This window comes from Ipomoea nil, unplaced genomic scaffold (genome assembly GCF_001879475.1).
Source record: "Ipomoea nil cultivar Tokyo-kokei standard unplaced genomic scaffold, Asagao_1.1 scaffold1262, whole genome shotgun sequence".
Taxonomy (NCBI): Eukaryota; Viridiplantae; Streptophyta; class Magnoliopsida; order Solanales; family Convolvulaceae; genus Ipomoea; species Ipomoea nil.
This window is the reverse complement of record NW_017617690.1, coordinates 1,565,910-1,592,415: the sequence shown is the minus strand read 5'-3', so window position 1 is coordinate 1,592,415 and position 26,506 is coordinate 1,565,910. Positions and strand designations below refer to the sequence as shown.

Here is a 26,506-nt window from a genome sequence, read left to right as displayed (position 1 = left end):
TCAATCTATTGAAACACAAAGAACCAATAACGCCTCCACTGAGACTCGAATTCACAACCTTCCAAATGAAAATCCAACCCGGGTACTATTAGACCACATAGTCTTGGTAACCAATACTTCTTTAAATTAAAAAGAAAAAAAAAAACAATACTTCCTTAGATATATTACATTATACCGGTACAGTTGCAACTTGGATTTAAAAAATAAAAAAATACTCAGGTTTCCAACTTCATCCTACTATATTGTACGCTAATTTTTTTGTATGACGAAAAACAATTCGTAGTCACTTCTCCGTCATTCTCATATAATAGCTCAAGTGTTTATGAGAATCATATGTATATGTTCTGTTTTAACTAAAAAGCCAAATTGATAATCGAACTGTCTTTGACAATGAAGCGGAAAATCGACATAGCGAGGCTGCTAATACATCCTCAATCCTCATATAGTTCGCTTGTATGAAATCAAAGAGACCGAATCACACATCTATATATGTTGTTATGGTATACATGAAGTGGCGAACATTTTGATTATATCACACAAAAAGGCATGATCCATGAGGATGAGGCATGTCACCTCTTCGTATTCAATTCAATTCACTATTTATAGCTACCATCATAAATATGATTATTTGTTAAATGTGACTGCAATCTTACAGGGGACAAGATATAGATTTCATAAGATAATAAGAACTCAGATTCTGAAAGTTCCTGCACTCCTTATAGTTATAAGGTAATTAACTCTGTTCTACTATTATTTTTGTTGTTATAGTGTGTGTGTGTTTTTACTTTCTATTGTGTATATGTTTCTTTATTCTTAAATATCAGTGGGGAAATGACATCTAGAAAGCCGACAGAAATTTTTTTTTAAAAAAGGGCTTACACTATGATTAGTGTGTTGCATCTTTAGAAATCTCAAAAACATCTCACAGAAAGGGATGCACTTAGAATATAAGCAGTATGTCTAGAACTGTTGTAAAACTTTGCCTAGGCAGAAACGAAATAGGCGAAAGTTTCCACTTTAGTTGCTTGCTAGTCCAAATAGGTTGTTTCATTTTCCTTATTCCTCTATTACTTTCTACTAGTAATTCATCCGTGCGATGCACGGAAAAAAATTATGTTATTATAAATATAAATAAAAAATAGAAAAACTAAAATATTTTAAATTATTTAATATAATAATGTTTTTGAGCTTCCATTTGTCAAATTATTTATTATTTTTATAGAATACAAAATTACAATTATAATTATAATTATAATTATAATTTTGTATGGTTAATATAATCTCTAATTATGTGCATATTCAAATAAACTTATAGAGATAATTTACAAAATTACATTGATTTATTCTTAATTGTATTTCATCTATATTATAATTTTCACAATACAAATAATAACTAAGATAATTACATTTGGAAAGAAAATTTCAAATTTTGTATGTGTAAATTTAAACTCTAAATGAACACATTTTTTATATGATTATATAATATATAGCTATTTTATTTTTCAAAAGTATATTTTTATATGATTATATATATATAGCTATTTTATTTTTTTAATGTTGTGCTTTTTTTTTATATATATAATAAAGGATGTTGTGGCATTAATTGTAACATTAATTATTTCTCAAACCATATAGCTTTATTATATAAAGGATGTGATTGCTAAATGCTAACCATAGTACTTCGGGTCCGGGCTCTCTCAAATTCTCAATCAATTTACTCTACTTTTTTCTTTTCTCAATCAATCAGTTTACAAAGTATGATGTTTGTGAGTTGTGACTGATTAGACACTAGTGCCACGGATTGCATGTAAATTGTATTAAATGTATGGTTCAGTGTTGTTTATTCCAATTAGTATCATAAACTTGTATTGTTATAAAACTACTAGTGGTGTTACAATTGCTATTTGCAAGTGGATAATTTGTATTTTAAATTAAATTTACAGATTTACTGAGCAGTGAATTTTTTTTTTTTCACTTAATTATTTTCCGACCACCTGTGGTCGGAAAGTTGGCGATTTCCAATAGTGCATTTTTATTTATTATATATTCTTCCAAAAGGCTGAACCCCAACCCTAAGGGCCCCCCACACCCCGGCCCGACAGTGCATTTGGGAGGATGTAAATCATGGTGACTCAACTGAACATGAACCACAGAGGCTAGACCGGTGCTCACTGCGCACAAGGAGCCCCCCTCACTTTGAGAGGTTGCTTCCACACTGCCGCTGGTGAGACTCAATCCCTGGTAAGATATTCGATCGCATGACCTTTTGCATATTGGTTGTCTTTCATACCAACTTAAATGATGTGCTTCATCTCAATCCTCAATTATAAACCTAAGTTAAAGTGTTTTTTTTTTTTTTTTTTTTTTTCACTTTCGGTCCCATTATTATGAAATCATTTTCACATTTAGTTCCTAACTATTAATTTTTTTCACATTTTGATCCCACGATTTTTAAATCCTTGTCACATTTGATATCTATGGCTTAATTTATGGTCACCAATAACTTATCTTAAATGAAAAAATTGTCATTTTCATTACTTTTTTCTTAAACTTCTATGGGAGGGGAAGGGAGATGACAATTTTACTCTTCATGATCAATCATTTATTAATCAAACACTTATATTTATTATTAAAAAAATCAAATAGCTAATAATATTCAAATAAGTCAAAATTAATTGATAAGTTAACTATCACTACTGGAAATTATAGAATTTCCGACCACCTGAAAGTGATCTTGAATCAAATTAATACCAAAAAGTGGTCGGAAATAGCAACAAAGGTTTTTCCGGATACCAAAAGTGGTCGGAACAAGACTTTCGACTTGATTTAAGATCACTTTCAGGTGGTCGGAAATTTCAAAATTTCCAGTAGTGTATATATATTACCAAATAGCTAGGGAAATAACTTCATTATACAACAAACCATTTATAGTTGTTAAGTTGTAAAATAGCGTTAATCGATGTTATTGTATCGAATATTAATTGTCATTATATTTTCATAGATAATTAAATTAAAATAAATCGTGGACGACAGTTCACTTTTTGCTGCCAGAAAAAAAAAAATTAAATTTCTCTCCTTCATTGTACTCCCACCCCCATATTTTTCTCTTCATTTCACATAATCTAAAGATTCGGAGCTTCGTAGACATGGCTAGGGAGAGGTCATATTTCTAAATTCATCATTTCAAAATTTTCTCCTTTTTTTTGTCATAAGATTTATATGCTTTTAGGATTATTATTAAGCACTCTATAATGTTTATGTATGTTTGGATATAGATATGCTTATTGTGAATGATCAATCTCCGCATAACATATGTATATCCACATGCATATATGATATATACCTCAAGAACAAATCTCTCCAGACCTCATCTCATTCTTCCCCTCTACCCTAAAACAACTTTTAGTTGAGACAGAACATACAGAACGTATCTTTCGGTTCATGTTCATAAGGGATTGGATGATTGTTACGTTGACGAGGGGTAATTAAGATCCGCCATGATTATGTTTCATGAGAATTCTGCAACAAGAATTTTGTATCATCAGAAAGTTGTCGAAATGTCTGGGGATGAAGCCATGCTCTATAACAACAATCATATTCTTGATAAATATGGTGAAGAATTTGATGATGATGATGATATTGGGAGCAATCTTAGCAGCGAACGTGAAGCGATGATTGATCATCATCATCATCATAATAAGCCTGGAAATCATGTGAAGAAGAGTATGTCTTTGGGCACCGGATTGGATCTGAAAGCAATGGCTGCATATGATGGCGGCAATGATGATTCCGATGAGGATGAAAGCTGGCAGAGATCTTTCGACGATTCCAAGGATTTCGATACTGACGAGGTTGGGCATTCTGAATGTTCTGATTTGGTAAACAACGATGAAGATTCATCAATTGTGTCGTCAAATGGGGATGAGAAGCTGTCGGAGATAGACGACAACAACGACAACGACACTCAGGCTAAGAAGGATGGAGATTTCAGGCTAAAAAGGATGGAGAAATGGGTTTCAGAGCTCCAGAATTGTGGGTGTTTTGAAGAAACAAATGATGATGAAGATGATAATAATAATAAAGGGTTTATGTTGGACAGAACTTCTTCTTCTTCACCTGTTGTGGCAAAACTTGATGAGATGGTGAGCCCTAGCAAAGAAGCTGTTAAGAAATATTTGTCTTCTTTGAGTTCTACAGCCACCTTTGCTCAGTTTGTGAACCGTGGATTGGTTGTTATCCCATTTCTTAGTGCTTTTGCAGCCCTCAAATCACTAGATTTGCGTGGAAATGCCATAGGTACGTAACTGCTCTGATACCAATTGTCAAATTAAATGCTTACATTATGCCAAAAATTATAATGAATACTAAATTTCAATGACCTAAATGCTAGACTTGACTCAACAGATTTCTTTTTTATATTACCATTGTTGTTCTTTCTCTTCTGCAGCAAGCATTACAGGCGGTTCTCTTCCTCGAGGTCTGCATATTTTGAACCTTTCCAACAATAATATCTCAACCATTGAAGGATTACGCCAGCTCACTCGGCTTCGTGTACTTGACTTGAGCTACAACCGTTTGCTAAGAGTTGGTCATGGTATGGCTTCCTTTTCAATCTTTATCCACTTGCTTGTAGACTCAAATGTAAATCTAGAAAAGCATTCTAGTTTTTTTTTTTTCCAGGATGAAGAGTGAAATCTACAATCTCCCTTTGAGACTCTAGTTAATAAAGAATTACAAAAAGGAGCTTAAATAAAAAAGGTTAATAGGCTTTTTCAGCTAGGAGCCAAACTTGTAATAAGAGATGGCCACGAGCCGGTTCAGGACTGACCAACCTTGAATCGGTCCGGAAAAAATTGGACATGGACTTCATCGGGCCTAGGTCAGGCCTAGCACGGACCAGGACCGGCTAGTATAGGGCCGATTTAGGTCCTATTAAAACAAAACCCGGGACCCATCTCGAAACCGGTCCAAGACCCAGTCTAGGCACGGCACATGCCTGTAATCAGCTCAGGCACGGCTTAGGCTCGGACTTTGAGTCAAATGAGTTTGAATTTATAAATAAAGTATTTTCAATTTTTTTCTAGATCTATAGATCATTTACTTGAAACCTTACCTTTACTTGTTAATGGTCAATTATTGCACTCATGTTCTAAATTTATGTGTCCAATAAGAACTTCAAAGTTTGTGTGATTTTGTTGAACCAATTAGAAAATATACTAATGACTTGGATACAATAGGAAAAATAATGGTTTTAAAATATTGTGTTCACAACATGGTTAATAAAAGACATGTTTGTTTAGATACGCATACTCGGCGAAATTCTATATGTAAATTGTTATGTGAAATTGTTCTATAAAACTAGTAATGCTAGCATAATCATAACAATGGAGATTTTGGTTCCTCTAAATTATTGATGATATGTATGTATCTTAATGTTTATATAAATTAATTAGCATCATTGCATAAGTTGAAGTGCCCTTAATTAGATATAATTTTGATTTTTAACTGTGATATTAGTGGACCAAATCTTAATTTAAACAAAAATAATAATAATTATTTTATGTAAATAATAATAATAATAATAATAATAATAATAATAATATTCACAGTCGTGCTAGTCTAGGCCCGGGATCAACCCATGTCCAACACAAGACCGGACTTTGGCCACCTTTACTTGTAATCTTGTGTTACCAAGTCAACCGTGGCAAATTATATTATAGATCATGAATAAATATTCATTTTAATATACTGAATGTACATTATTTGTATAATGAATGTTCATTATTTGGTAATACTTAACCAATTTGGTTGGCATGAGTGGATGTGCACTCTCATTTCTTAACAGAGGTCTGAAGTTCAAAATTCACTCTCGTATGAAAAAACCAATTTAGCCAAAGGTGTCTCCTATAGCTAAGAGTTGCTCAAATAATGTAATTTCAATACTCAAATAGACAAAATAGTATATATACCTCTAAAAAATAAATATTTAATATATTTAAATTATACTTTTAGTATATTAAAAATATATCTTTTATGTCAACGGTTGAATTATGGACCATGATATAATTATTGGTCAACAGACCAACTTCCTTGGGATTGTCCCAGCATTTTAGTTTTACTTGGTTTGCAGGTCTAGGATCCTGTTCTTCCTTGTTAGAATTGTACCTAGGTGGGAACAAAATTGGCGAGGTTGAAGGTCTCCACCGCCTCCTAAAACTCAACGTTTTGGATCTAAGGTTCAACAAGATTTCTGCAACAAAATGCCTGCGCCAACTTTCAGCAAATTGCAATCTGCAAGCCATAAACCTGGAAGGAAACCCTGCGGAAAAGCACGTCGGCGATGAACACCTAAAGAAATACCTGCAGGGCCTTCTTCCCCATCTCGTCTTCTTCAACCATCAACCAATGAGAGTTGGAGCCCTGAACCACTCCGCGGACCGCCCGGCTCGGTTGCTCACTGGCTCCGGCGGCCAACACATGCGCCGAGATGGAACGCGCAGCCGCGGATCTTCCTCGCACAAGCTATCGTCTTCGTCGGTCTATAGCCGGAAAAGTCAATCAACGCCGACTGCACCGTTGCCGAAGGCGTGTAAAAGTAGACTGCGCGGAAGGGCGCCGCCGAAAGTGACGAGAACAAGCTCTCATTACCATCACGGTTGTGAAGTTAGCAAGGTTTCAAGTTTCAGGGCTAATCTCTATGTGTAGAAGCCTGAGTGAGGCTACTCTTGGTGTACACCAACCAAGATGGTCGATCAATTAGCAGTTTTTAAGTTGGACTCTTTATGGGGAATGTCACTTATTTGAACTGACCAATCTCTACGACTTCTTATAGGAGTGTGTATTATCTAGAGTGTGTATAGTATTATTTAAGACATGTTTTACTTTGAGCCAGTAGCGATTACGGGCTTTTCTAAGGTGTAAATAAAAAAATGTTTAGTTGCTTCGTGCTATTTCATCAGACATTGTTGTTGTTCTTGATGTAGGTTTAGACCATCATGTTCCTTTATAAACACAAATTTTGTATTTGGAGTTTTTATATTTTGCTACTACGAGGTCACACAATACAATTGTCTTGATTTCATTAAACATGATGAGGTTGTACCAAGTGGTCATAATTGCATATGTTGTTGGGTATTAGACTTTTAGGGTGCTAAAATTAAGCACCCTAGCTATTTTTTGATATAAAATTAGTCAACTGATTAAGTTAGGTAAAATAAGAACAAGAATCGATTGGCTAATATAACCAAGGGCTCGTATTGATTATATTGATAATGTGAAGGCTAGTCTAGTATGTATTAATTTACAAGTATTTGATAAGATAACAATATGAGTACGAGAGGTGTCAATGGGATGAGAGTTCACTTTCAAGTGTCGAAAATCATATATGGCGTGACATTGTTTCAAGTGTCTTACAAAAGGTTATTTCTGCATGTGCACAAATTATATTGTAGACTAAATTCATCTAAATTAAATATGAAATTGATACCCATTGATATGGTGATTGATAATTTGTTGGTTCAATGATCTTGTTTGGTAACATGACCAGCTTAGTTAGTTATAATAGATTGTGGATGGGCAAGAAACAATGTCAGATTAGAGATGAGATAAAATTTCATTGCTTTTAATCTTTTAATTTATGAATGTCACGCTATACATTCCTTGTGCCCAATTGACACCTCAATCACAGGATCGATGGAATATTATTGGCTTATAGGAGGCAACTTTAAGTCCGTAATATACTCAGACTAATCTCGTTCGTATCGGACAGACCCAATTAAGTGAAAAGTCATTTAAAGGATGAGAGTGCATGATCACGCACGTCAGTTGTTGTATGTTTTTTAATTATGACATAGAAGAAAGAAAAAGAAAATAAGTTATACCAAGAAATTGTAATTTTCATTTATAATGACGGAAATTTTTTGAACACAATACACCACCTGAGTTTGGGACAAGGGGATGAAGCTCATGTAAAGCATGGCTCAAACACCTTCAAGTTCATCCACTTCATCGTCAGCATTATCGTGGTACTCGTATTCTTTATCCTCCGGAACAGGGTGGAGATCCACCACCACCTCGGTCGCCGCCCCGCCGCCGCCGTCTCCGTCGGGATATCTCACCACCACCACGGGGCAGATGCAATGGTGGACGCAATAGTCACTCACGCTCCCAAGTCTCTCCACCTTGCTCCCCCTTTTCGACGGCGACCCGAAACCTCGGCTCCCCATTATCATGGCGCTCAGCCCCAGCCGCTCCACCTCTAAGCACAGCCTCTCCTTCAGATCGTGATCTTTCACTATGTGGATTGTGAACGGCACGTTCGCGTTCACCAGCGGCTCCGCTAGATGCTCCGCTTTCGCGCTCGTCAAATCGTCGATGATATCCTCCTCCTCCGCCGCCGTCTGCGGCGGCGGCGGCGGCGCGTGGTCGGAGGGAGTGGAGATCCCCCAGTCGGCTCCGTAGAGCACGGCGGTTGGCTGGACGTGGAGCAGGACCACGCCGTCCCCCGGCCGGAGGTAATGCCGGACGGCCCATCTCACGGCGAACGCGCTCTCGTCGCTGAGGTCGACGGCGATGGCCACGCGCCGCCGCTGGGTGGGGCTCAGGACGGGGGTGAACACGCGCGGGAGTAACGGCGGCGCGATTGCCAGCGGCGTCACATTTCGAACCGGACGGCGATAGCCCGGTTCAAAGTGGACGGATTTTTGGTGTTGTTGATGATGATGCATGACGTAACAGTAACCACCGGCGATCGGCGATTAAGGTGGTGTATCGGTACGAGGTTTTCCGTCGGTGGATTTGTTAATGGTAAGCGTTCCGGAAATTAGTTCTGAACTTCTCATATTATTAGAGAAAGAGATGACCGATTATTAAGGTAGTTAACGAGGATTTCTCCTTTGAATATTCTCTTTCCCATTTTCCTTTTATTTATTATTACTCTGAAAATTGTCACTCTTTCCCCCTGAATTATATATTTATAGCAATTTTTCTCTCGAGTTATTCATGTACTCACATTTGTCCCTTCAGTTATGTTAAAACTTAAAAGTGACAGTTTTTCTACCTTTTATATTAGAAGGACAATTTTATCCTTAAAAGTAAATACAGAGTATTTGATTTATTTTTCTTCTCTAACAAATTATTGATTGTATGTATGGAAGATCACGGTTCGGTTCAAACCTAATCGGACATTGTACTACTGTAGCAACCGAATCAAAGCTGTAATATAAATTTATTACAAAATAATTTTTTTTTAAATATTAATTATTTTAATAAATTTTATTATATATTAAAATAAAATTTATAATAGCTATAATAATAATAATAATAATAATAATAATAATAATAATAATAATAATAATAAGTAAATAAATTGCGTCTAACTTGTTTAATGAAAATGTTTATACTCAATTATATAGATGGGTATAAATGCTGGCTATGGGGTTCGGACCCACGCACACTTATGTATAGAAGGAAGATCTTAAGTCTTCCCATGATTTTCACCGACGAACACAGTGACTAATCCTTTCGTTGGATCTTTTGGGTGGAACAGCTGACCTGGAGATTTAAGGCTACTTCATACCCAAAATCAATGATTAAACCCTTGACCTTTGGTTAAGGATGAATGAGTCATTTTCACTCAACCACACCCCCCATGTTACTATATTCTGCACTTTAAAAAGTTGTTTCCGCCGACTAAATGGACACTAAAGTTCAATGCTGCATTCACAATTTTGTTTAGCTAGTGTTATTAAAATGGACATAGCCTGCCGAACTAGTCTGTCATTCTACAAAAATGGCGGGCCGGACTTTGCTTTTAATGGCTCACAAAATTGGCTGGCCAATGAGGACCCACCTAGTATGTGTATGTTAGTAATAATAATGAGATTAGATGTAAATAAATTGCGTCTAACTTGTTTAATGAAAATATTTATACTCAATAAATGTTGGCTATGAGGTTTATACTCATGCGTCTTCACCCTTAACCTCTCGAGCAAACCAACAATTGTTTTCACATTTTGTTTAATATATTCTACACTTTAAAAAGTTATTTCCGCCGACTAAATGGGCACTAGAATTCAATTATGCATTAACCATTCTTTTTAGCTATGGGGTTTATACCCATGCGTCTTGCCCCTTAACCTATCGAGCAAACCAACAATTGTTTTCACATTTTGTTTACTATATTCTACACTTTAAAAAGTTGTTTCCACATTAACCATTGTTTTTAGCTAGTGTGGTTAAAATGCGGGTGGTTATACAGAAATGACGGGACGAACTTGGCGGGCGAATGAGTTCATTATTATATAGATATGTATAAATGCTGGCTTATGCAAAAGATCTAAAGTCTTCCCCCATAACCTCTCGAGCAAACAAACAATTGTTTTCAAATTTAATTTGCTTACTATATTCTACAGTTTAAAAAGTTGTTTCCGCCAACTAAATGGACACTAGAGTTTAGCTAGTGTCATTAAAATGAGGTATAAATGCTGGCTATGGGGTTTGAACCCATGCGCATTTATGTGCAAAAGATCTTAGGTCTTCCCCCTTAACCTCTCGGGCAAACCAGCAATTGTTTTCAAATTTTGTTTACTATATTCTACAGTTTAAAAAGTTGTTTCAGCCAACTAAATGGGCACTAGAGTTCAATGATGCATTAACCATTCTTTTTAGCTAGTGTCGTTAAAATGAACTTAGCCTACCGAACTAGTCCGTTATTCTACAAAAATGGGTCAAAGTACATATGAAGTCTCTGTACTATAGTGTTTTGATTTTTTTTTTTTTTTTGGTAGTATAGTGTTTTGTTAAATTTAGTCCTTATACATTTATTCTGTTCAATTTAGTCCCTCTAGTTTAAAAAATGTGGTAAAACTAATGACAATTGTCCACATCTCATTAGGAACATGTGTGTAATTATTTATTTTGGACATACTAATTTAATATATTGGTGGTAAAAATAATTAATTTTAAATATTTATAAAGTAATATATGAGTAGGAATATAAATATCGTCAACGCTACATAACTTAAGTTAACGTTAATATTAACACCGTTAACTATTGTCCTTAATTGCACCACTTTTGAAAGTACAACGACAAAATTGAACAAAATAAATGTATAAACACTAAATTGAACAAAACGATATAGTACATGAACTTCGTAAGTACTTTGACCACAAAAATGATGGGATGGACTTTGCTTTTTGTTGCTCACAAAATTGGCGGGCCAATGAGGACCCACCAAGTATGTGTATGTTAGTAATAATAATAAGATAAGATGTAAATAAATTGCGTCTAACTTGTTTAATGAAAATGTTCATACTCAATAAATGTTGGGTATGGGGTTTATACCCGTGCATCTTCGCCCTTAACCTCTCGACCAAACCAACAATTGTTTTCACATTTTGTTTACTATATTCTACACTTTAAAAAGTTATTTCTGCCGACTAAATGGGCACTAGAGTTCAATGATGCATTAACCATTCTTTTTAGCTATGGGGTTTATATACCCATCCGTCTTGTCCCTTAACCTCTCGAGCAAACCAACAATTATTTTCACATTTTGTTTACTATATTCTACACTTTAAAATTTTTTTTCCGCATTAACCATTCTTTTTAGCTAGTGTGGTTAAAATGAACTTGTCCATCGTTATACAGAAATGACGGGACGGACTTGGCGGGCGAATGAATTCATTATTATATAGATATGTATAAATGCTGGCTATGGGGTTCGAACCCATGCACACTTATATGCAAAAAATCTTAAGTCTTCTCACTTAACTTCTCGGGCAAACCAGCAATTGTTTTCAAATTTAATTTGTTTACTATATTCTACACTTTAAAAAGTTGTTTCCGCCAACTAAATGGGCACTAGAGTTCAATGGTGCATTAACCATTCTTTTTAGCTAGTGTCGTTAAAATGAACTTAACTGCCAAACTAATCCATCATTCTACAGGTATAAATGCTTGTTATGGGGTTCAAACCCATGTGCACTTATGTGCAAAAAATCTTAAATCTTCCCCCTTAACCTCTTGGGCAAACCAACAATTGTTTTAAAATTTTGTTTACTATACTCTACACTTTAAAAAGTTGTTTCCTCCAACTAAATGGGCACTAGAGTTCAATGATGCATTAACCATTCTTTTTACCTACTGTCATTAAAATGAGGAATAAATGCTGGCTATGGGGTCTTAAGTCTTCCCCCTTAACCTCTCGGGCAAACCAGCAATTGTTTTCACATTTTGTTTATTATATTCTACAGTTTAAAAAGTTGTTTCCGCCAACTAAATGGACACTAGAGTTCAATGGTGCATTAACCATTCTTTTTAGCTAGTGTCGTTAATAGGAACTTAGCCTACCGAACTAGTCCGTTATTCTACAAAAAATGGGTCAAAATACCTATGAAGTCCCTGTACTGTAGTGTTATTCTTTTTTTTTTTTTTTTGGTAGTATAGTGTTTTGTTAAATTTAGTCCTTATACATTTATTCTGTTAAATTTAGTCCCTCTACTTTAAAAAAAAAAAAAGTGGTAAAACTAATGACAATTGTCCACATCTCATTAAGAACATGTGTGTAATTATTTATTTTGGACATACTAATTTAATATATTGGTGGTAAAAATAATTAGTTTTAAATATTTATAAAGTAATATATGAGTAGGAATATAAATATCGTCAACGCCACGTAACTTAACTTAACGTTAATATTAACACCGTTAACTATTGTCCTTAATTGCACCACTTTTGAAAGTACAATGACAAAATTGAACAAAATAAAGGTATAAACACTAAATTGAACAAAATGATATAGTATAGGAACCTAGTAAGTACTTTGACCACAAAAATGATGGGATGGACTTTGCTTTTTGTTGCTCACAAAATTGGCGGGCCAATGAGAACCCACATAGTATGTGTATGTTAGTAATAATAATAAGATAAGACGTAAATAAATTGCGTCTAACTTGTTTAATGAAAATGTTCATACTCAATAAATGTTGGCTATGGGGTTTATACCCATGCGTCTTCGCCCTTAACCTCTCGAGCAAACCAACAATTGTTTTCACATTTTGTTTACTATATTCTACACTTTAAAAAGTTATTTCCGCCGACTAAATGGGCACTAGAGTTCAATGATGCATTAACCATTCTTTTTAGCTATGGGGTTTATACCCATGCGTCTTGTCCCTTAACCTCTCGAGCAAACCAACAATTGTTTTCACATTTTATTTACTATATTCTACACTTTAAAAAGTTGTTTCCGCATTAACCATTCTCTTTAGCTAGTGTGGTTAAAATGAACTTGTCCGTCGTTATACAGAAATGACTCGTCGACTTGGCGGGCGAATGAGTTCATTAATATACAGATATGTATAAATGCTGGCTATGGGGTTCGAACCCATGCACACTTATATGCAAAAAATCATAAGTCTTCCCCCTTAACCTCTCGAGCAAACCAGCAATTATTTTCAAATTTAATTTGTTTACGATATTCTACACTTTAAAAAGTTGTTTCCGCCAACTAAATGGGCACTAGAGTTCAAATCCATCATTCTACAGGTATAAATGCTGGTTATGTGGTTCAAACCCATGTGCACTTATGTGCAAAAGATCTTAAGCCTTCCCCCTTAACCTCTTGGGCAAACCAACAATTGTCTTCAAATTTTGTTTACTATATTCTACAGTTTAAAAAGTTGTTTCCGCCAACTAAATGGGCACTAGAGTTTAATGATGCATTAACCATTCTTTTTAGCTAGTGTCATTAAAATGAAGTATAAATGCTGGCTATGGGGTTCGAACCCATGCGCACTTATGTGCAGAAAATCTTAAATCTTCCCCCATAACCTCTCAGGCAAACCAACAATTGTTTTCAAATTTTGTTTACTATATTCTACAGTTTAAAAAGTTGTTTCAGCCAACTAAATGGGCACTAGAGTTCAATGATGCATTAACCATTCTTTTTAGCTAGTGTCGTTAAAATGAACTTAGCCTACCGAACTAGTCCGTTATTCTACAAAAATGGGTCAAAGTACCTATGAAGTCTCTGTACTATAGTGTTTTACTTTTTTTTTTTTTTGGTAGTATAGTGTTTTGTTAAATTTAGTCCTTATACATTTATTCTGTTCAATTTAGTCCCTCTAGTTTAAAAAAAGTGGTAAAACTAATGACAATTGTCCATATCTCATTAGGAACACGTGTGTAATTATTTATTTTGGACATACTAATTTAATATATTGGTGGTAAAAATAATTAATTTTAAATATTTATAAAGTAATATATGAGTAGGAATATAAATATCGTCAACGCTACATAACTTAAGTTAACGTTAATATTAACACCGTTAACTATTGTCCTTAATTGCATCACTTTTGAAAGTACAATGACAAAATTGAGCAAAATAAAGGTATAAACACTAAGTTGAACAAAACGATATAGTACAGGAACCTCGTAAGTACTTTGACCACAAAAATGATGGGTTGGACTTTGTTTTTTGTTGCTCACAAAATTAGCGGGCCAATGAGGACCCACCTAGTATGTATATGTTACTAGTAATAATAAGATGTAAATAAATTGTGTGTAACTTGTTTAATGAAAATGTTCATACTCAATTATGCTGGCAATAGGGTTTGAACCCATGCACACTTATGTACAAAAGATCTTAAATCTTCCCCTTAACCTCTCAGGCAAACCAATAATTATTTTTTAATTTTGTTTACTATATTCTACACTTTAATTAAAAAGTTGTTTCCGCCACACTACTGGAAATTATGGAATTTCCGACCACCTGAAAGTGATATTAAATCAAATTGATACCAAAAAGTGGTCGGAAATAGCAACAAAGGTTTTTCCCGATACCAAAAGTGGTCGGAAAAAGGCTTTTGACTTGATTTAAGATCACTTTCAGGTGGTCGGAAATTTCATAATTTTCAGTAGTGCCACTAGAGTTCAATGCAACATTAACCATTCTTTTTAGCTACTGCCGTTAAAATGGACTTAGTCTGCCGAACTAGTCTTTTATTCTTAAAAAAACGGAGCGGACTTTGTTTTTTATGTCTCACAAAATTGGCGGGCCAATAAGGACCCACCTAGTATGTGTATGTTACTAATAATAGTGTGTGTATGTATGTGTGTCTATATATATATATATATATATATATATATATATATATATATATATATATATATATATGTGTGTGTGTGTGTGTGTGTGTGTGTGTGTGTGTGTGTGTGTGTGTGTGTGTTTACTTATTTATTTATATTAAAAAGTGTATTATAATTATAAGAGTGAATTCCATTTTTGGTCCTACTGTTATAGGGGCGTTTCTCATTTCAGTCCACTTTAATTTTTTTAACCACTTTACAACCACTCTTATTGAATGTGTTCCACTTTTAGTCCACCGTTAATATTTCCGTCAAGAGACCGTATAATCAAAGAGTATTTTGGTCTTTTTATGTTTGTCTCTTCTCTTTTAATCCAGGCACTTCGTCCTCCTCCTCCGATATTCGAAGATGGCTCTTCGAACAACGAGAATGGGAAGCCAAAGCTACATCGTTTCGTTCGTTCCAACATGGGCTGGCGAGGTTTCTTAGGTTTTAGGTTTAATATTCTCATTTCTTTAGTCAAACATAGTCTTGGATGAGAAGAAATGTCAAAATACCCCTAGTTTACACGGCCTCTTGATAGAAATACTAACGGTGGGACTAAAAGTGGAACACATTCAATAATAGTGGTTATAAAGTGGCGAAAAAAATTAAGGTGGACTAAAATTGGAAACGCCCCTATAACAGTAGGACCAAAAATGGAATTCACTCTAATTATAATTAACACCATCTGAGGTTCTTTGAGTATAATTATTGTTTTGTCACGTTTAGTTCTAAACTTTTAAATTGACTATTTGTGATCCTCCAACTTTCAAATTGTTACTATCTGTGGTCCTTCTATTACTTTGTGCTATTTGGGCTATGTAAATGAAGGGTAAAATTGTCCTTTCATATCACTGCTGAAAATTGTGGAATTTCCGACCACCTGAAAATGATCTTAAATCAAGTCGAAAGTCTTGTTCCGACCACTTTTGGTGTCCGGAAAAACCTTTATAGCTATTTCCGACCACTTTTTGCTTACGAATTGATTTAAGATCACTTTCAGGTGGTCGGAAATTACATAATTTTCAGTAGTGTATTGTTTTTTTTTTTTTTTAAAGTCAAAATAATTAAAATATAACAATTCCAGATTAGACAAATTAGCTTGTTCTTTATTTTTTTTTTTTCCAAAAAAACAACTCAATCACTACTGGAAATTCTGAAATTTCCGACCACCTGAAAGTGATCTTAAATCAAGTTGAAAGTCTTGTTCCGACCACTTTTGGTATCCGGAAAAACCTTTGTTGCTATTTCCGACCACTTTTTGGACTTTTTGGTATCAACTTAATTTAAGATCATTTTCAGGTGGTCGGAAATTTCAAAATTTCCATTAGTGAATCTCAATTTCTTCTTCTCCAAATCCTAACTCATTTTCCCCAACAAAATTTATTAGTATAGAAAAAAAAAAAACCATCACCAATTTGACAGAAGTTGCTTCACTTTCTCATATGCCATGAAATCAATGCCAAATGCTTGGTGCAACTTTGCATTGTAATATTCAAGAAGAATTCCTTTGTATAAATCGTGAATCCCTTCTGAGCGAATTATGTGTCTAAATGTACCAAAGAGACCAGTCATGTAAACATGAACTCGACCACCTACCCATGGGCGGAGCTATAGTGGGGGCATCTGCCCCCTACCCTACCCCTATATATAGTACCCTTGTGTGTGGAACCAAAACTCGAGTTAGGTGGGATGGTAAGCTATGACTTTAAATTAGAAATGGTTAAAGGTTAGATTCTTTGTTCCCATTGAATTTTTCCACTTTTTGGTCTTTTTAGAAATATTAATAGTGATATTTTTATTTTTTAAAATATAATATTTGTAAGCATTCGTTTACATTAATAGTGAGATGTATAATTTGTAATGTGTTTTATAATATGTGCAAGCATTCTTTTACATCATTAGTGAGATACTGAGATGTATAATTTATAATGTGTTTTCTATTTGAATCATTTTATCAAATTAATTATGTTTCATATTTTGGTATAAATATTTTTTTATATAAAATTTTGATGTTTTTCGATTTTTTCGCCCATATCCAACCATATTTATGGTTTTTTTTTAGAAATATATTAATATATTAATAGTGATATTTTTATTTGTATTCTTTAAAATATAATATGTGCAAGCAACGTTCTTTTATATTAATAGTGATACGTATAATTTATAATGTGTTTCTTATTCGAATTATTTTACCAAACTAATTATGTTTCATATTTTGGTATAAATTAATTAATTTTTTTATAAATTATAGTTTTGATGTGTTTTAATTTTTCGTTCATATCAAGCAATAATTATGACTATATATGCTTTTAAGTGTTTCTTTAAAAAAAAAAAAAAAAAAAAAAAAAAAAAAAAAAAAAAAAAAAACTATCTCTTTTGTATTAATCTTTCGTCTCCACTGAAAGAAAAAAAAAAAAAAAAATTGATCCGCCCCAGCACCTATCCCTCCTCAATTCTATTATGAATATTGTAATACATCGCTGCATGTGTGCTTGAAAATTAAAAATTCAAAAACAGTGATACACCACAGTTGTTTTATGTGAAATCGAAAGATGAAAACTACGGGCTCGATGTTGTTATGTCAAATTCACTGTATTTCATCAAGTGAGATGTGTACATTTATATGTTGTATAGAGAGCTCTCAGACTTGGAATATTTTATGAAAATTTGGGAGAGTGTAGGGAGATTTTGGTAGAACTCGAGGATGAAGATAAAGATGGATGATTAACTGTCCATCAATTTATTGTCCTTATTCACAATCTATCACTCAAGAATCAACCAATTAAGCTGCCCGTGCAATAATTACTCATCAATTTCTATTATTATTGTACATTTACCGTGTTTGTAGTTATTATTCATTTCCTATATATTTATTACGTATTTAATAATAATGTTTCCATCTTATTAATTATTTCCAGAAAAAAAAATTAAAAAACCACAAAGAAACAGATAAAGTCATAAAGACATTAATGTCAAGTAAAAATGCCAGTAACGTGCTGGCAAAGCAAATTAGTGAGTTTAATTTACAAATACTTAAACTTGTATAGTCCATGTCCACTCAATATAGATTGAATATTTAATTTAATTTTTTATTTTTTGAGATAGATTGAACATGATTTTCGTATTGAAAGGTCGTGAATTTAATTTTTACCAAATTTTTGTAGGTCAAACTAGTTATACAGGATCGATCTTCTTAGTGTGATTTATTAAACAAAACCAAAATTCACTCGTGTATATCATCGAATAATGACTGCAACACAAATTGTATCATGGTATGCATCAAGTTAGAAGTTTTTGTTAGGAAAAATGCAAGTCATGAAATATCTATATATTATCCTGGGATTTATTCATGATTTAATATTCACCACAAGTTGGTAAGTGGTCAGAATATATTTTGATAGCTAGTATGCTAGCTTAGCCTATACTATTTAAGTAAACTTTCAAGGAAGCCTAGCTTAGCCTATACTATTTAATTAAACTTTCAAGGAACGAGAACAATTTATTATTTCAGACATGATCTCTTTCTTGTGTGTCCCATATTATTTTAAGTGTGATGTGTAAGTCTCAATCCCTGCTTTGAGTGCATGGAGACTGTCCATGGATTGTTGTGTTAATCTTCGGAGGCAACGCTGTTGTTGGGAGTCTGCACCAATAACAGCGAATTCGCTTCTATAACAATAATTATACCATGACACAAAATTTCATATATTTTCACATTATCGGCTTAACTTCTCCAACAGTTTTGTACGGTCACACTCGTTCATCCACTTGGACCACTTAACATGTTCGTTCATCCACTTGGATCACTTAACATGTTGAGCTATGGAAGAAATTAAAAGCTAATAACTAAATGTGATTTAATTAAAAGAATAACATGCATCAATACAATTTGGGACCAGTAACCAGTGTACATGTTTGGGGTTCAATTATTTATTTACTAATGAAATATTAACCGTATGTTTAATTAACGGAATAAGTTGAGAATGAAATATCGTTTTTAATTAAAATAGACCTATTACGTTGTTTGGTAAGTCATTTTATTTTCGATAATCATTTATCCATGCACCCTTGTAAAAGAAATAGCTATTATTCCAAGGTTATTTAATTCTCGAGTTCTAAAAAAATAACTTAATTTGGTAATACTTAATTTATTCTTTTTTTTTTTTGTTACTTAATATAATCTTGGTAGATAATAAAACCTATATTTGCAGTGATAATATAATGCCTTTTGAGAAGTTGATCTGAATAAGAAAAATGCATGAAACATAAAACCTATATATATGTATCCTAGAATGAGTATATATATATTTATATGCATCCACCACCACCAACTGTTACTGACTAGGAGAAACCGGAGACGATGCAGATCTGGCTGATGCGGTGGGGCTACCGGCGGCGCCCACCTCCCTTTCCATATTCCCAAAGTTGGCTTTTCCGGTGAGCATCTTTATTGCGATTTGAGCAACATCTGCAAACCATTCATCATCCGGGAGCCCGCTGCAATATAATGGAAGAAAGAACACAGATTGAGATCAGAGAGACTAGAAATTTATAAAACTATTTTATTATACATATATACATAGTCTTGAAAGAGCATTATATATGCAGTACCTGTAAGGATCAATCTTGCTTGCAGCAACTGCTTCAATGGCTCTTGCTATGATGTTCTTGATAACTTGGTGCAGGTTTCGGGACAAGTACCGACCTTGGGATGCAAATAGAATCACAAACTCCATGTCCAGATAGAACTGCAACAATGGCAGATTTCAGTTATGGTTGGATATGTTCCGTCTCAACTAAAAGTCTAATGTGATCGATAGTTGGACAGGCACACACTTATGTGGGCCAAGGATATATGATCCGTTATAACTAAAAGTATGAGCTGATAGTTGGACACACACACCATCATTATTGTGTGGACCATATTTTGTTTAGTGTCAAATAATGTACATTCAGTACAAACATAATGTACATTTAGTATATTAGAAATGTACTTTTTGTTATGGTCCACACAATAATTTACCCGCACCCACATTTGTGGGTTAAAGATATGTTCCGTCTAGATTAAAAGCCTAACGTGATTGATAGTTAGAGAGGAACACACTTGTGTTGGTCAACGATGTGCTGTTTCTAAAAGTCTAAGCTGATAGTTGAACATTCAGACACCTATGTTGGTTAAGAATATATTCTGTCATAATTAAAAGTTTAAACTGATAGTTGATATGAAAATATTATATATATTATATGCTAAAATACCTGTTGAAGTCCAAAAGGGCCTAAGGGCCTTGGACCTTCCTCAATTTCTTCCCAGAAGGCATGATCTTCAGAAAGCCAAAGGATGACAGTATCAGTGAGTCTCACCAGAAGCATAGTTGCAAATCTTTCTCTTCCCATAAACATATCTGATGCAATGTAGGAAATCCTTGACAGCTTTTCGAATAGCTCCTGAATGATACTCATGATGCTACATAAGTGATCCAGAACGGATATCTATAAACACATTTCTATAACCAGCTAATACTACTACCTGATATATTAGGGACGGGAACCATTCTGGCTCTTCCCCGCTCCCGTCCATACTCAAGTACATATCAGCATTCAATCGAACCCCCCCGTCTTCTGCAAAAATAAGTTCGAGGGCATGATGTCTGCAGAAGGTGTCACGCAACTGATCAACGACTCGTTGGAGTCTCTTCTTCAGTTCCCTCTGCTCTGGGAGCCGTCGATCCGAGGCTCTTTTGGCCGGGTCCTGCAGCGAAGGCGAGAGCTTCATGGCTGCCCGGGGGACCAGCTCGTCAGCTAATAGCAATGCATTGGCCAGCAGAGCTGTCTGTTGGGTTTCGGTTTCTGCCAACCTCACAATTCTTTGCCCGGATCCCTCGAGGTTCTCATGTTCCACTGTGCCAGGCATTGCATTCACTAACATATGGATATAGGCATTGAAATTATGCAGGACTCCCTCCATTGCCTGATCGGATAACTGCAAGCTCTCGAGAGGACTAATGTCCTCGCAGAGTTCCTGAGAAAGGTGGAGCATGATTTTCGTAGCTGGAGTAAAAAGGGAAGGAGGATTAGGGTGTTGGTGACAATCACCTGAACCATTGTATTGAATCTGTGGGCGCTCATTGAGAGCTTAGGTTGTGAAATCATGCCAGCAAGGGACGATGTTCCCAGGGAGCGAGTCCCCATTGGGGAATGAACAAGGAGCCAGTCATCTGCAGCCGCGAGTGCTGCAGTGTTCTGCTCGATTCTCTTGAGATTGGCAGTGAGGGCTTGCTCGACGCAAGGCCGGAAGTATTTGAGCAGGACCGGGGAAAGGGCTAGCCCCCGAGCCTCGAGCAGGGCGCAATGGCCCAAGCAGATTTGGACACACTCCGCAACAGCTCTTAGCCCTCCCGAGGCTGAAGGGGAAGCCAGGACATGTCTCCTGATGAGCTGGGCGAACGTCTCGGTCTGATTCACGGACCACGTGACTAGCTCGGAGGAATAAGCAGGCTCGTCGTCGAATATGGCGAGGGAATCACTCGCCCCCTGGGCGATTGCTGAGAAAACAAGGTGGGAAAGTGCAGCAGTGTATGCCACTCCATGTGAAGCCCCCGAGGGGCGAAGCGCCTGCGTGTTGCTCCTCAGCTTTTGCTGGTGGGATTTGAGGAGTAAGCTGTGAGCCCGGGGGCCGTCCCCGAGGCGCTTAAGCGCCATTACAGCAGAACGAAGCTCAAACCCGCTAACCGAAGCCTGGCAAGCAGCCTCTGCTAGCTGATCAGCCAGTTTCTGCCTCTGCTCAGTTATGGCAGTCTGCAAGGCCTGCAGGGCTTCCGGGGCTAACGTTTGCTTCTTCCTCGCCTCCTTCGCCACGTTCTCGCCTTCCTCTAACGCTTTCAAGGCTTCGTCGATACGCCTCTCCGCCAACAACACTTCGAGAGACTCCATAAACTCCACTCTCCACTTGTCTATCTTGGCAGGCTCCCTGGCTTCAAAGATTGAGAGTTCCTCTTTGGATAGCCCTTCTCCCCCTGCCAAGGAATCAAGATTCGTCCCTTCCCCTAATCCTTGGATTATTGCTGCCCGGTTATTTAACAGATTCCTCAACGAAATCAGCTGCCCTTCCAAATCAGAAATCTCTTTTGATGTTCTGCACACACAAAAACATTAAATTAAAACTCAATGTTGGGCGGAGGCCAGTAAAGACCAAGTCTAGCACCCACTAGTTGGGAGATTGCTGGACAGAGGCCGTAAAAAAGTTAAAGTTCAGTATTAGCGTCGTGGCAGTATAAATAAATAAAGTTGAACACCCTTAGCTACTACTCTACTAGTTATAGCTTTTGGCTAAGTGGTAAGCGCTTGATGTCCCAGCAATAACATTTAAGGCTGGTTCGGATTCCCAGCAATAACATTTAAGGCTGGTTTGGGTGTTTAGAGCACCTAGTGACAGGTAGATTGTTGGACGGAGATCGGTTAGCACCCAATATCTCAAAAATGTGTAGCTGTATAAGGAAATAAAGTTGCTGCCTTAACTACTAGTTATAGCTTAGGCTGGTTGGGGTTTTTAGAGCACCTGGTGACTAGTAGATTATTGGACAGAGGTCGATTAGCACCCAATATCTTGAAAATGTGTAGCTGTATAAGAAAATAAAGTTGCATCGTTACCGGATAAAAGCGGAATAATTAGCGTAAACACTCTTGCGCATTTCCTCGGCAGAAGCCTTCTTCAAATCCATAAGGTAATGCCACAAGTGCTTGGTTTCCTGTTCATCATGAACATACATACATACATACATGCAATATAATATGGTTGAAGAAGGAGCTGAGAAGGAAAAAGACGTAGGAACAAACGAACGAACCTTTTCGCTGACGGTACGACATTTGCTGCAAACGTAAGTTTCAGGATCGAAGGTTGAGGATTTGAAGGTTTTAAGCTTATCACTGAGAGTCAGCTCCGCTTGAAATTCTGCAGGATCTGCTTTGGTCGACGAGAATGACTCCCTAAGAAACTCCATTTTTTCTGATCCAAATTTCACCTTTCAAGAACACGACCACCGGCCTGATCTATCTGTGATCTCCTTCTGCTTCAATTCTGCTGATGAGCTCAGGGATAGATCCAAACAAATTAAAAAAAGAAAAAAAGACACTAAAATCAGATCACATCATATATATATACATATACGTATAATGCTTTGAATAAGAAGAGGTTTCCCGAGCTTCTTGATTGGAGTTGGTTGGTGTAGTTATGTGTGGTGCTTGTAGGATGCATGGCAGGGGAGAATATTTTAACAACTTTTTTGTTTTTAAAATTTAGTTATTTTGCCAAGCACGCTCAGATGGTATGTAATGTTTTTTTTTTTTTTTTTTTTTTTTAATATATATATATATATATATATATATATATATATATATATATATATATATATATATATATATATAAAAGTAAAATCCTCCTAACAAATTTTCCCTCCAAAATTTTTGTAGTAAAACTTATTTGGTAAGTAAATGTCAAATGGAAATTAATAATAATAATAATAATAATAATAATAATAATAATAATAATAATAATTTTATTACCTTAAATAAATAAATTATTATACTTTCTTTTTGAATTAGTATTTTCTACCTATAAATACAAGGGCTTCTTCAATCAAAGAATCTCAAACTCATATCTCTGCTTTCTTTTTGTATTAATTTTTTACATTTTTCTAACTATATTCTCACGTACTTCAATATGTTTTGCAGTTTATATCGTCTGGTATGAGTTTGAAGATATTTAAGGAGGCTCTGCTTCAACAAAAGGAAATTGAGGAGGAAGAGCATTTGTAACAGAACCATATTGGTTTAGTTTTTATGGAAGATTGTAGAGATGCGATCGAGGATGATAAAGACGGTAATTTTGATGATTTTCTAAAACTTAGAGTTAGTATGTTGATTTCGAGATTTGTACATGCCATTCAAGTTTCTATGTTTTTTTTTTTTAACAAGCATAGTTCATTTTACAGCATTTTTATAATATATATATATATATATATATATATATATATATATATATATATATATATATATATATATATATCCGTAATATAATATAATAATAATAATGATGTTATTAACTTAAATAAATAAATAAATTATTATTCTTTCCTTTTAAATTAGTATTTTCTACCTATAAATATAAATTAGTATTTTCTACCTTAAATAAATAAATTATTTTGCCTAATTTATATTATATTCTTTAAGCTACAATTTTGACATGATATCTTCGTAGCCCATTTTATTATATTGAGCCTTGGTACACAAGTCCAAATCAAATATATGTATGTACACGCATAACAATAATCCTAATCTATCTATATAACTATAATTAAAAGTAAAATTCTCCTAGCTAAATTTTTCCCCCAAAACTTAGAGGCATTTATGTAATATCATCCATTATTTATATATAGATATTATTATATGCCATTATATTCAAATCAAATTATAGTAATTTTATATTCATCTCCATTTATATTAGATATATTCCTATTTCCGTGTATTATAGGACTTCAATATATTAGGCATAATCAGACTCAAATCAAATCAAATTATAGTAATTTTATATTCATCTCCATTTACATCCTAATAGTATTCCACTATTCCTGTTTTCGTGTATTATAGGACTTCAATATATTAGGCATAATTAGACATGCCTAATAACATTTACCGTGCAGAATATATTATTATATTGGTTAAATTTAATTATGGTGAATATTTAATTTTAATCATGACCATTAACATTCAATATATTAGGCATAATTAGACATGCCTAATTTTAATTGTGGGGATGACAACTCAAAAGAGTGCCGATCGTAAATATATGTGTATTAATTTTTTTTTTTCATGTTTATATTCACTACCATTATATTTTTAAGATTCATATATATATATATATATATATATATATATATATATATATATATATCATATTAATACTGTATTTTTTTTCCTGAATAATTTTAGGCTTAGTTTGTTGATGTATCAATAACTTTGTTCAATCTCTGTGAATAAGGATTATTCCTTTGTTGTGTAGTACCATACAGAATTTACTATACAATCATGTAAATGAAAATTAAAAGTTTCATATTTAGTTCTTATTAATATACATGCAATTGCATATATTGAAAAAGTAGTATATAAATTTAATAAAGTATATTTTATTGGTAGTTTTATTTTTTAAAAAATGCAATATTTCGCAACTATTTCAGGTAAGCACTTTAGCAAGTTGTTTGTATATTATATTTATTAATTACTTTATTTTTTTTTATTTTGTGAATATATTTCATGCATGAAAATTGAATTATAGATGTATCATATCCAATTCTTTATCATAATATTCTTTTTTATTTTATTGTGATGAAGATTGTATTTATGAGTTTAGACATGGGATGGATTAACAACTATCATATTCTTTTTAATTTAATTGTAATGAAGATTATACAGATGAGTCATGAGTTTAAACATTGGACAAATTAACATGGATGTTAGTAAAGGATGTGGCAACACCTAACTTGCACAATTAATATATAAATTAATTAGTCTTGGTGTAATCAGAATTACTGATAAATGAGAATATAGATTTTCTTTTGTTGTTTACTAAGATGTTTGTAATAATTTGTTATTTTAAAATAGTGTATTAAAAGTTTATTATTTTAGCTAATTACCCATTTTAAATATCAAATCTTATTTAATTGATAGTATGTTTTTGGAAATTAATAAAATAATAGTATTTTTTTTCAATTGTAATATTGCAATGTTTCCTATATAGTTATTACACAACAAAACTTTAAAATGAATAAAGGTTGCATATCGTATTTACACATGAAACTTATTTACAATAATAGTTGTTAGTATCATAAAATCACTTCAACATAGAAATATTAAAAAAATTGTTATTAATAATTAACTAATTAATATGTATTTAAAACAATCATCATTGACTGTGAATAAAAATGGCATGAAAAGTAGATCAATTTGAAAAGGAAATGATAATTAATACTTGATTAAAAATGACACAGAATATATTACTGAAAATAAAAATATATATAAATATGTTATTAATAATTAACTAATTAATATGTATTAAAAAATCATTGACTAAGAATAAAAATGGCATGCAAATTAGACCAATTGAAAAAGAAAACGATAATTAATATTTGATTAAAAATGGCATAAAATATATAAATTCTAAATATATATCGACAATTATATTAATAATTATAGTATAAATTAATTGATATGTACCAAGATTATGTGGTTTAATGGTATCTGGGTTGGACTTCTATTTGGAAAGTTATAAGTTCGAGCCTTAATGGAGGTGTTATTGGTTCTTTGTGTTACAATAAGTTG

At 34.0% G+C, this 26,506-nt stretch overlaps 2 protein-coding genes and 1 non-coding gene across 3 annotated transcripts; all 3 read right to left on the bottom strand.

The window, feature by feature from the left end:
- Positions 1–7,883: 7,883 nt before the first annotated feature.
- On the bottom strand, positions 7,884–8,857 carry LOC109184488 (universal stress protein PHOS32-like). The gene has a single exon (XM_019334483.1). The coding sequence runs from the start codon at positions 8,724–8,726 to the stop codon at positions 7,980–7,982; it is 747 nt and encodes a 248-aa protein (XP_019190028.1). The 5' UTR covers positions 8,727–8,857; the 3' UTR covers positions 7,884–7,979.
- A 1,625-nt stretch (positions 8,858–10,482) lies between these two features.
- On the bottom strand, positions 10,483–10,565 carry TRNAL-UAA. Its single transcript has one exon. It is a non-coding gene; the product is annotated as a tRNA-Leu (tRNA).
- Positions 10,566–19,401: 8,836 nt separating this feature from the next.
- On the bottom strand, positions 19,402–23,133 carry LOC109184492 (exocyst complex component EXO84A-like). Its single transcript, XM_019334486.1, has 7 exons — positions 22,978–23,133; positions 22,784–22,881; positions 21,230–22,268; positions 20,664–21,155; positions 20,393–20,581; positions 19,748–19,884; positions 19,402–19,633 (listed from the first exon to the last, which is right to left on the bottom strand). The coding sequence occupies exons 1-7, from the start codon at positions 23,131–23,133 to the stop codon at positions 19,471–19,473; spliced, it is 2,274 nt and encodes a 757-aa protein (XP_019190031.1). The 3' UTR covers positions 19,402–19,470.
- Between the last annotated feature and the right edge of the window lie 3,373 nt (positions 23,134–26,506).